Source organism: Dipodomys spectabilis, unplaced genomic scaffold (assembly GCF_019054845.1).
Source record: "Dipodomys spectabilis isolate Male_0828 unplaced genomic scaffold, ASM1905484v1 ptg000512l, whole genome shotgun sequence".
NCBI classification, from domain to species: domain Eukaryota; kingdom Metazoa; phylum Chordata; class Mammalia; order Rodentia; family Heteromyidae; genus Dipodomys; species Dipodomys spectabilis.
The window spans coordinates 1,283,607-1,295,339 of NW_024871189.1; the positions used below are offsets into that span (position 1 = coordinate 1,283,607).

At 64.6% G+C, this 11,733-nt stretch overlaps 1 protein-coding gene across 1 annotated transcript in view; it reads left to right on the forward strand.

The window, feature by feature from the left end:
* Bahcc1 (BAH domain and coiled-coil containing 1) overlaps window positions 1-11,733 on the forward strand; it is a 29,622-nt gene that overhangs the window by 14,723 nt on the left and 3,166 nt on the right. The window contains 15 exon segments of the mRNA XM_042670014.1: window positions 578-1,399; window positions 3,233-3,432; window positions 3,545-3,681; window positions 4,163-4,291; window positions 6,421-6,532; window positions 8,123-8,412; window positions 8,967-9,145; window positions 9,224-9,525; window positions 9,729-9,836; window positions 9,923-10,073; window positions 10,151-10,265; window positions 10,370-10,445; window positions 10,570-10,678; window positions 11,279-11,395; window positions 11,538-11,714. Of these exon segments, the coding sequence (XP_042525948.1) occupies window positions 578-1,399; window positions 3,233-3,432; window positions 3,545-3,681; window positions 4,163-4,291; window positions 6,421-6,532; window positions 8,123-8,412; window positions 8,967-9,145; window positions 9,224-9,525; window positions 9,729-9,836; window positions 9,923-10,073; window positions 10,151-10,265; window positions 10,370-10,445; window positions 10,570-10,678; window positions 11,279-11,395; window positions 11,538-11,714 (3,024 nt within the window).

An 11,733-nucleotide genomic window follows, 5' to 3' on the forward strand; every position in this document is an offset into this window, starting at 1 on the left:
GTGACAGCAGCAGGACCACAAGGGCACCAGACAGCCCTGTCCCTGGCCACCAGCTGGGTTCCAGCAAAGCTGAGCCATGAGGGCATGCCTGCAGCCTTGTGGAAGCAGAAACATCACTGCCGGGGGGAGGGGGGGTACTGGAGGTCCCTCCCCCTCTGTGTGATTCTCCAAATCAAGACAAGGGCTTACTCGGAAACCCACATGGCCAACATAACCTTCCCCGGTTCCCCGGAAGAGAGGCTGAGCCAACATGGAGCTCTGGTTTGGTTTGGTTTTGAGGTTTTTGTTTTTTCTTTTCGGTTTTTTCTCCTTTTTTAAAACAACAACGAATTGTCTTTAATGGAGCATAAGGCTCCCGACTTGCCGCCGTCGCAGTCTGGTTCTGGGAAAAGCCCGGCTCAGGCATCCTGTTTTAAAATCACCCACTGTTTTGACCCGAGGAGAGGCCAGGCTCTGGGGTCGGCGTGGAAAGCCCCCTCTCACCAGTGTGAGCCCCCCCCGCCCCGCAGCCCCTCCCAGGTGTGGCCACTCTCGCGCAGTGTGCCCCCAGCCTCCTGACCCCGGTCCTCTTCCACAGACCTGCCTCCAGGATTCCTGCGCCCCACCGCCAGCGTGGGCTTCCCCCTCCCCTCAGACGCGCACCCCTCAGACCTCCCGGACCCTGAAACTATGCAAACTGCCCCCCCAGGGGCCCAGTCTGAGCCCCCAAGGACGAGGATGTTGCTGCCGCCCGGGGACCCAGCCCCCCGCAGCCCCAGGAGCCTGGAGGGAGCCGAGCTGCTCACGGAGCCCCGCCAGGACCTCGCGGCCATACCCCACCCTGCAGCGCAGGGGTCCCCGGGGAAGGCCGAGGACCCCAGCCCTCTTGAAGGGCTCCGAGAACTGAGATTTGGGGACCTCCTGGAGGGAGGAGACCCTGAGGCCACTGGCCAGGCTAATTCTACTCAGGGAGGGACACAAGAGGAGAGGACCAGAGAGGAGGGGACCCTGGGGGCCCCATTGGGGGCCTCCCTCCAGGCGCCGGAGCAGCAAGCTGGGAGCTCAGGTACCCTGGACGAGGAAGAGGAAGAAACACAGCAAGCTCCAGAAAAGGCCAAGCCACAGGAAGAGGAGGCCCGGCTGGAGGAGGAAAGTGTAGGAGACTCGGAGGAGGACTGGGGGGCTCCCGGCAGCAGCCACCCACCCAGGACACTGCCAGGGCTGGATGCCCTGGTGGCCGCTACTGTGGGCCTTGGAGATCTGCCCAGCCTGGGCCCGCCAGACCCTCAGCCCCCCGCAGCCTCGGGGTATGCCGGCACGGCCCCGCCGCCCTGCGGCTCAGGGATTCACGGAATTGCCCTGCTCAGCGAGCTGGCTGACCTGGAGGTTCAGCGACAGAGGAGTGAGCGCACCATGCAAGGTAAGCCGTGGCCCCCAGGCCCCCGGAGCCGGGCAGGCCATCGGGGTGGCTCACAGCCAGCTGGCCAGGCAGCGGCCTGACTCACTTGTCTCTGGGGCCAAGGCAGCCCTGGGGAGCCCTTCCCCCACAGACCCGCACCTGTGGGAGCGGAGGCCATGTGGCAGCGCAGGCGCCCGGCCCAGGCCAGCTGCCCCCTCTGTGGTGGCTTTAGAGGGAGCCTGGAGGCCCGTGCTGGGCTGTCTCCACTTCTGCAGGAGGCGCAGACACCAGGCAGGAGGCTGTGCAGAGTCTTCAGCGGGAAACACTGCGGCCTCTTCTAGTCTCACCAGTCAGCTCCAGGGAGGTGACCCTGGCCAGCATAGATGAGCCCCAGGCCACGGGGCTTTCATGTTGCCGCTGGAGCTGGGGCAGGGACTAGGGCTGCAAAGTTTCTTCCTCCCAGTGAGCCTGTGGGGGACATGGAGCTCCTGGGCTCCGCCCCCCCACCAGGGTCCCCATGTGAGGAAACAGTCCCTCCCCCACCAGGCTGCCCTGCCCCTCACCTGCCCTCCACCCAGCAGCGAACCGTGCACACCTCCTGCTCCCCACCTCCCCCAGAAATCCCTCCTGTCAGCAGCCCACCATCTTCCTTTGGGGTCCCAGAGGAAGCCCCTCCCAGGGGGCAGCACCCCATCCAGGCATTGTGTCCAGGCTATTTACAGACAGAAGCTAGCAAGGTCCGGGGGCTGGGCCTTGTTTCCCCGATGCCGAAAGCTTCCGTACCTTCTGTGCTGCGTGGAGATAAAACCCTTGCCCTTGCGCCACTCCTTTTCCTGAAGGCCCTGGTCCTCCTCTGCCAGGCCTGGGCAGCGGGCGGCACCCCAAACAGCTTGCCCTGAGGTCCTGCTCCGGGCAGAGCAGCCCTGCCTGGTGTGGGCCTCCAGCCAGATGCTGGGAAGGCCAGCTTGGACCTCCTGGCTACGTGGGTTAGAACACAGCGGGGGTACCAGCATCAGGGCCGGCTTTGGGGACCCCGTGTGAGAGCCGCCTGGCCACATGGAGTGGATGCAGGCACTGTGCGTGTCTGTGTACATGCACATGTGCATTTGCATGCGTGTCTGTGTGTACATGCACATGTGCATCTGCATGTCTGTGCAGCGTGCGAATGCTGGCGGGACTGGAGCCTGTGCGTTGGGTAAATATGTAGTGCACGTGTCCTGGGTGAAAGCCACGTGGCCTAAGCCAGTGTGGGCCTTTTTTGCCCACATTGCCACGCCCAGCCTGCCGTCCCAGCCAGCCACCCTGCCACACCCGCCCCTCCTCCCCCTCTTCCCCACTAGACAGAGCACTGTGGCTGCTATGGCTAAATGGGCCATCCTGCCTTGGGGTCAGCCTGTGTGCCCAGTCCTCCACCTCCAGGCCTCTCCCCTACGTGGGTGCTGCCAGCTGGAGTTCTGCCCTGGGCCGGGCGGCCCCTGGCCATGCTCATCCATCTCATTCCTGGGACCACCAAGGTCACTGTGGCGGTGGCCTGTAGCTGCCTGCACCGCTCTAGACGCAGGGACCTTCAGACCTCCTTCCTGGTCAGATCCTAGAGTCCTGGAGACGGTGCCGGAAGTGGCCTGGGCCCTGCTTTCTGGTGGTGCCCCCAAATCCTGCATCACCCATCTGTCTTGGAGCTCGTGTGGCTGCTCCCCCACTGCGGCCGCCGCCCCCTCGCTGTGCCCGACCCTGTCCCTGGTCCTCACGCCCCAGGGCCGGGGTGACACCAGGGTGATGCGGAGGCGCTTCCCCTGAGCCCCCCCCCCCCCCCCCCGCGGCTGTGGCCCACACGGACCTTCCTGCCCTCAGCAGGGGATGAGGACGTGCTGACCTTCAACCTGCAGCACCTCGCCACGCTTGCCACTGCCTGGTCCCTGGTAGAGGCCGCCAGCCTGGGCGGCCCCGTCACCCCGGCCCGGCCTCAGTCCGCCGACTCCTGCAGCGGCCCCAGGCCCACCCCACGCATGCAGATCCAGCAGCGCAAGGACACCTGGACCCCCAAAAGCAAGCCCGTGAGTGGGGGGGTCCTGTGGTCTCCCGGCCCAGGGCCACCGCAGGGTGGGGCGGTCCCTGCGCCCAGCCTGAGGCTCCCGTCCGGCCCTCAGACTCCTGCGCCCCGCACAGGTGTGCCCGCTGAAGGCTGCCATCGACCGGCTGGACACGCAGGAGGTAGAGATCCGCATGCAGCTCGCAGAGCTCCAGCGGCGCTATAAGGAGAAGCAGCGGGAGCTGGCGCGCCTACAGCGCCGACATGACCATGAGTACGCCGGCGGGCACGCCACGGGCGGGGGGGGTGCCCTCCAGGGAGGGGCCTAGGCTGGGTGTGGGCCCAGCCAGGCCTGTCTGTCACCTTGTAGGCTGTGCTGGGCCTGGGAAGCTGGGGTCTGGGGGTTCCCTAGGGTCTTGGGGGTAGGGCTTTCATCCTAAGAGGAAACCAAGCCGAGGACAGCCAGCAGAGGCCGTGTGGCATGAGCCTGTCCACAGCGGGACCCGTGTCCCAGGGTGCCTGGCTGGGGTGCTGGCACAGAGGCCAGCAGGTGGACAGAGGTGATGGTCGCAGACCCAGAGGAGGCGAAGCCCCTGAGGCCGTGTGTGCAGGGAGGGACAGACAGACAGAGCTGGGCCCTGCCCTCAGCCTGCCCCTGGCAGCTTTCCTCAGGGTATTACCCTTGGCCAGAGGGCAGAGGGAGGAAGTTGGGGGGGGGGGCACACATTTCTGACAAGCCCTCCTTTGACACTCAGAAGAGAGGAGAGTTCCCGGAGCCCCGCACGACGGGGGCCTGGTCGGCCGAGGAAACGCAAACACTCCAGCTCCCTGCCCACCCTGCGCCCCGGCGGCCAGCTTGCCAGGAGCGAAGGCAAGAAAGCCAAGTGAGTCCTGGATACCGGGCACAGGGCGAGCGGGCGGGCGGCCCAGGCAGAGGGCCCCAGGTCCGCTCCCTCTGGTTCCCCGGTGCCCTGGCCTGCTGGTTCTCTGCATACATTGACTGAAGGTCTAGGCCGTTCTCTCCTGGAACTTTACAAGTGTCCGGGGACAGAACCCTGCGGGGGTCGGTGCAGACAGCTACATCTGGGGCAAATGCCTCCCCTCCCCCATGTCCCCCTCACCCGCCCCAGAAGCCACCGGCTGTGGCCAGGGCCGGGGCCTCCCCCCACCCTGCCCCACAGGCCGGCCCCGGCCCCTTGCGTGTGGAGCGGCGTTGTGTAAAAGGCTCTTTATCTGCACTGTATAAAGTCATCGGTCACGCCGCGCTGCTGCTCACGGCTGCCGCGCGCACGATGTTATTATCCATTACCCGCCCGGTGCAGTCGTTGGCGCACTCCCGGGCCGGGTATAATTGTCCTTCTCCGCTACAAATTGCCTCTCCCGGCAGGCCCATTTGCATAAATCCTCTGAGCTCCTCCAAACACGATTGGCGCGCGTGCGTGTGCACTGCATCAATCCTGATGATTTGGTAATAATAGTTAAATCGGCACTAAATGGTTCCTTCAATTAAGACAGAGGCAAAAAATTAATCTCAGGGCTTTATGTCACAAAACATTAGCAAATGCAGAGCCGGTTTGGGGGCGGGGGAGTTTGTGTGGGCTGCAGCACGGGGATTCACCATATGGCGGGGGGGGGGGGGGTTGGGGGGCATGGAGCCTTCCGGGTGCCCTGCCCTGTCACCTGAGGGGGCTCCCGGGGGCTCCGTCGGAGAACCAGCCAGCAGCGGTGAAGGGCGGCAGGGCAGGCCACAGGAGGCTGGGGCCCCGTGGAGGACGCTGCACAGAGACAGTGTGGACGCTAGAGCTTCTCCCTGGCTGCGGCGGCATGCAGGACTCCAGCCAGGAAACCTGGCCTCCTGGCTGCGTCTGAGCCACTTTAACCAACCAGAGAGCACGGCCCTGGCTGGAGGGCAGCAGCCTCCGCACGGACAGAGCCAAGTCCAGGGTCTGCCTCCACCTCACCCCCCTCCAGCTCCTGCTCCTGCTTTGAGCCCTGTTGGGACCAGCTGCCTGGGCTGGGGGCCGAGCCTGGTACCCGCGGGAAGCAGGGGAGACTCCTGGGAGTTGCAGGGAGGGGGAAAGGGACGTCTGGCCACACCAGGCCATTCGTTTCCGTGCCCATCCAGCTCCCTAGTACACCCTGTGGGTGGAAGGCCAAACCCCCAGCCTCAGTTTCCCCATGGAGACCCGAGACTCGGGAAGATGTGGCGGCACCTAGCGCGCGGTGCCCACGAGGCCTGAAGGACGGGGTGGGCGGTGGGCGGGACCCGGGACCTGTCATGCTGCATCTGCAGCAGCTATTGACACCTTTTTGACCTCCGCCCTGGCTCTCAGCCTGGAGGACACAGCCGCCCTCGGGGGGCATGGTGCGATGAGGCTGCACCCCAGTGGCTCCCGGGTCCCACTGGGATGATGCAGGTTCCCTGCCCAGGACCCCTGGGGTGCTGACCCCGGCGGTGTGGGAACTGGCGCCGAGGAAGTTCCTCCCTCATCACGGAGGCATGGACCCTGTTCCGAGGGGGCTACCCCGTGTCCTCTGCGTTCCTGACCAGCTGTATAGGGGCCTCCCCCCCACCCCACACCCCACCCCGCCCAGAATTCTCCTGGTAGAAAGGTTGAAGCCACAGCCCCACCACGCAGAGGCTGCCAAACCCTGGCTCCTTGGCGCTGGGTGTGTTAGAGTCCTTGCCAGTCTACTGCCCCCGCTGCCCCAACTCTGGGTCACCATGGTTACGGGCCCCAGGCAGGTTCCTCCCCAGCAGGGCGTGGGGAGATGCCCGTTCCCAGCCCAGCGGAAAACAGGGCAGGCGCGGGCCCCAGGACCACTGAGGACTGGCAGTTGCCTTCTGAGAGGTCTCTGCCTGCAAGGGCGTCCGGCGCTGACCCAGGGGCTGTCCTGCGTCCAGAGGCTGCTCATACACACCCCAGCAGCTACTGGAGGCGTGGAGGCCCGGGCACCCAGGCCCAGCTGCTGTGCTATGCCCATCCCGTGCCCACTACCACCTTGTCCCCAGGGCAGTGCGGGCCAGTCTCAGTCTGCTGTGTGCTGAGCTTCGAGGTGACGAACCCCCCAGGAAGCAGAGCAAACTGGAGAAGAGCATCTATGCCGGTCTGCAGCCCTCCACAGTGAGTGCGGGCCTCCACCCCGCCCTGGGGAGGCACGGTGGCAGGCCTGGAGCACGGGTAACGGGTGCTGGGCCTTTACCCAGCGCGGGTGTGCAGGTGTGCCAGCCAGGGCTGGACGAGAGTCACGACCTCAGCCACCGACGGTGGACACCCTGGGTGGGCTGGTCGCACCCCGCACCCCGGGCCTTGCCTGCCGCATGCACCCCAACATTCTACCCCCTCGGCTCATCCGGTCGGGGAGACGCACGGGTGGCTGCTACCAGGAAGGTGTGTCCAGCAGCCCCTCTGGGGTAGCTCTGAACGCCACGTGTGTGCGAGAGACAGAGGCGCGCTGTGAGCCAGCAAGTCAGCCCTCTCTGCCCCTCCTCGGGGTCCCCAGAGGGGCTGGCAGGGGTTGAATCTTATCCTGTTGCCACCTGCCTATCCCCTGCTAGAACCTTGTGCCCAGGGCCCCGTTTGCTTTCTTCTTTTGGCAATATCAGGGTTTGAACTCTGGCCCTGAGTTTACTTAGGCCATGTCTCCATTTTTGCTTCTAGTTTTTTCTTTTCTTTTTTTTCTTTTTTTTTTTTTTTGGCAATCCTGGGCTTGGGCTCAGGACCTGGGCACTGTCCCTGAGCCTCTCTGGTAGCACTCTACCACTTGAGCCAGAGCGCCACTTCTGGCTTTTTCTGTGTATGTGGTACTGAGAAATCAAACCCAGGGCTTCATACATGCTAGGCATGCACTCTGCCACTGAGCCACCTTCCCAGCCCTGTTTCATTTATCTTTTTAAAACACATTTTTTATTGTGAAAATACTATACAGAGGGGTTACAATTACACGAGCAAGGTAATGGGTGCGTTTCTTATCAAGCATTGTTGCCTCCTCCTTTGTTTTTCCCCTTCCCTTCCATCTCCACAACTACACTACCCACCCCTACCCTGTTTATTTTCTTAATGTCATGCCCAAGCCAACCTGTGACACAGGGTTGATGAGATCTCGTGCACTCTTCGTAGACTGGCCTAGAACAGTATCCTCCTGATAGCTGCTTCCCAGGTAGCTACTGGTGTGAGTCTGTTACCCTGCCTGGCTGGCATTCTGAGTCTTTTTCTTTTTTTTTTTTTTTTTTTGGTGCCAGTCCCAGAATTTGAACTCAGGGCCTGAGCACTGTTCCTGACTTTTGCTCAAGGTTAGCACTGTACCATTTGCTCCAGCTCTATTTCTAACTTTTTACTGGTTAATTGGAGATAAGAGTTTCACAAGACTTTCCTGCACAGGCTAGCCTTGATCTGCAACCCTCGGATCTCAGCCTCCCGAGTAGCTAGGATCACAGGCGCGAGCCACTGTTGCCCCCTCTGCTTTTTATCCTGCTTTTTAGAAGAGTAAATGGCTTTTACCTGCCACACCACAGCCTCCTGACCCTTGGCGTCCCCCTCTGCACAGGAGGGCAGACTGGAGCTGGGGGAGAGGGCGTGGCCATCCCCGTGAGGTCCCCACTGGGCAGGCCCGCAACCCCAGGCCACTTAGCCTCAGCCCCTTCCCAAGGTCCCACGCTGCCGCTTCCCGAGACTCGGGCCTCCTTGGCTGCAGCCGCCCCTTCCCGTCCGCAGGAGAAGGTTCGGTGTAAGAAGAGCGGTGGCCAGAGCGAGCTGGTGTCCTCGGCGGCCCACAGGGTGGCACAGCTGAAGCCCGAAGTCAAGACCAAGGCGCTGCCCGCCGGCCTCGGCCCCTTCCAGCGGAAGGAGGCCGCCCCCGGCAGGCGCCTCCAGAAACTGTCCCAAGCCAAGAACCCCAAGGCGTCTGCCGCGACCCGGCACCCGCAACCCGGCGGGGACAGCGGCAGGGAGATGCCCAGGTTCCCCAGCCAGCCCGCGGGGGCCCTGGCGCATGAGGCAGGCAAGTCGTAGGTGTGAGTGGCCATGATCTCCTGGGGACGGAGGAGGGGTGGACAGGGCCACAGCCGGCGCAGAGCCTGGTGAAGGCCGGCAGCGCGGGACAGACCCGGGACAAGCTCCGGCTGACAGGCAAGGGGAGACAGCCTCACAGGGAAGCCAGGGGCCCCTGGGTGCGTCCCGGAAGTAGGCTAAAAGTAACCCTGCCTGCGCCAGCTCCGGTCCTTCCAGTGTCCAGCAGACATTCGTCCACAGACGAGAGCCTGGAAAAATAGGCGCCGGCTCCCAGCCCCCTCGCTCGGGTCAGGAGCCTGGGAGAGGACAGGAAGAGGAGAGGAGGTGTCCTGGGGAGGCAGGAAGCCCAGGGCCGTCTGTGCCAACGGACACAGTAGGGATCCCCAGCCCGGACAGAAACCGCAGAATCTCCACCCTCGTCCCCTGCCCGATGTCCCGGGGAGGGTGGGGTGGCTCCCAGTCCCCACACAGGCGGCCTGCCTGTGTCCGGAGACCTCCGATGGCGGTGTCCAGTGGCAGGCTCACCGGTCCCTCTGTCCCCAGGCAGCGGCTATGACAGCGAAGACTGCCAGGCTCTCCTGGGGCCAGAGGCAGCTCCCCGGGAGTCTGAGCTGGGGCTGCACTCAGGGGCTGGAGGGGCCACCCTGGGGCCCTCGCCGTCCTCCGTGGTCAAGATGGAAGCCAACCAGAAGGCCAAGAAGAAGAAGGAGAGGCAGAGCCTGCTAGGTAACCGGGAGGCCGCGGCGGGCTGCGGTCCACCTGATCTGCGGGACCCCCGTGACAGCCGCCCTTCCCCCTCCACAGGGGCCTGCCGCTTGTCCAGCCCCGAGAGTGAGGTCAAGATCAAAAGGCGGGCGGTGAAGGCCAAGGTCGGCACCAAGCTGGAGCGGACTCCGGGGCGGCGACCCCCAGGCGCCCCAGGCAAGAAGAAAGGCAAGGGCAAGGCCAAAGGGGGCCTGCGCAGCGAGCCTGGGGCCGCCCCCGGCCGGGAGCCCCTCTTTGCCCCCTCCCGAGCCTTCGCCTCCCACGAGGAAGGCAGCAAGCTGGCCAGCGAACGTCTCAAGAGAGCCACGCGCAAGAGCACCATGCTGCAGCCAGTCTTGCGGGTAAGGCCCGCACGGCCAGTGGCACCTGGGTTTGGTGGGCATCCGGAGGTGCTGGGGTTCCGAGGAGAGGACACTCACCGGGAAAGGCTTTGCGGAGCACACGTCCCGGCCTCCTTCCTCACCCCCACCTCCTGGGTCCCCAGGGCAGCCTGGCAGGGCGGGGGGCATCACCACCCTCACCCCGTTCTCTTCTGACCTCCCAGCGGAAGAACGGGGCCCTGTCCATCGCCCTGTCGGCCCGCAACGCCAAGGCCATTCTGGGGAAAGGCAGGAAGCTGGGCAAGGTGAAAAGCAAGACCGTGGGCAAGCAGGTAGCTGGCCCGCCCCCCAACCCCACCCGCGAGAGCCCGGCCGGCCCGGCCCCTCCCGCCCCACCTGACCCCTCCCACCCACCCAGGGCCAGGGCCGGGCTGTGAGCCGGCTGCTGGAGAGCTTCACTGTGGAGGACGACTTTGAGTTTGACGATGGCAGCAGCTTCTCAGAAGAGGAAGAGGACGAGGAAGAGGAGGACGGGGGCCAGCTGAGTGCCGAGCAGAGCGCGGCCCTCGGTGAGTAGGGCTGGGCTGGGCACCGCCTGGGGGGGGGCAGGCTGGACCGGGCTGACCATGCTGACGCCTCCCCCCAGCGCGGTCCTGCACCATCCACAAGGAGGACCTGCAGGACGGGCTGCCAGTGCTCATCCCCAAGGAAGACAGCCTGCTCTACGCCGGCAGTGTCAGGACGCTGCAGCCCCCTGACATGTGAGGAGGCCCAGGCCTGTGCCGGGGACCGGGGGAGGGGGGCTGCCTACGGGCTGTGGCCCAGGAGACCCCATAGGTTCTCATGCAACACCCTATGCCCTCAGCTACAGCATCGTCATCGAGGGAGAAAGAGGCAACCGGCAGCGGATCTACTCTCTGGAGCAGCTGCTGCAGGAGGCGGTGAGGATGGCCCCGAGCTGGCCCAGCCCACCCTGCCCCCAGCCCCTGGGCCTCTGCTCACAGGCTACAACCCCTGGGCCCCGCCCTGCCTGCTCACAGGCCATGGCCCTATTGCTTCCTGCAGGTCCTTGATGTCCGGCCGCAGTCCAGCAGGTACCTTCCTCCCGGCACTCGGGTTTGCGCCTATTGGAGTCAGAAGTCCCGCTGCCTGTACCCAGGCAACGTGGTCCGAGGTAAGCATGGCCAGCACCAAGACACAGCCCAGGCCCCTCTGCGACCCTCAGCACTCCCAGAAGGGCCCTGAGCGGGCGGCTTCCTGTCCTGTCTAAGCAGACCTGTGTCTACATGGAGTGGGCCCAGGTCAGCTGGGAATCGGGCGTGGTACGGGGTGCCTCCCACGCCCAGCAAGGAAGGAGAGAAAGTTTAGAAGGAAAAGACCCAGAGCCCCAGGGCTGAGGTCCCCAAACTCACACGCACGCCAGCTGCGCTAGACCCTCCTTCCTGAGCCTAGGCTCTACCCCCTGGTAGAGACCAGGGGGGCGGGAGACCCAGAGGGCACAGTAGGAGAGTGGGTGAGTGGGGCCGGAAGCTACCGGGCACTTCCGGAAGAGGTCGCCCCTAGGGTAACTGAGCTGAGAGGAGCAACTGCCCCTGTGCGTAGCCCAGGGAGTCTGGGTGGGGTGTGGGGACCAGGGGTGGCTAGCTACAGGAGGCCAAGGGGAAGCCTCAGTGGCACCAAGAGCAGCTGTGGTCAGGAAGCCACTGCCGAGCCGCCCCCCCCTTCCCCTTCCCCCCCCCCCCCACTGCTGTGCCCTCAGTGCCGCCCTCCACAGGCAACTCCAGTGACCAGGACGACTTGGATTCAGTGTTGGTGGAGTTTGATGATGGGGACACAGGCCACATCGCTGTCTCTAACGTCAGACTTCTGCCTCCAGACTTCAAGATCCAGTGTGAGCACCCGAGCCCTCGAGCGCCCCACAGCCCCTCCTGCTGGGCCCACCGCTCCACGGCTCCCCAGAGAGGGGCGGGGGCGGGGGGGGGGGGATTGCCCGTGGAGGAGGGTGTCGCTGAGCCCGCCTGCCCGCTCTGCAGGTACAGAGCCCTCCCCAGCCCTGCTGGTGTCCAGCACTTGCCGGAGAACCAAAAAAGCATCCAGCGAGGCCCCCCAGCCCAGCGAGGCCCCCACTCCCAGCCTGTCCCCTAAAGTGCAAGATGGCCTGGAAGGTTCCAAGACTGCCGGGAAGAAATCCGTCAGCAAAGACAAAGCTGGTATTTGCAGGACCGGAGA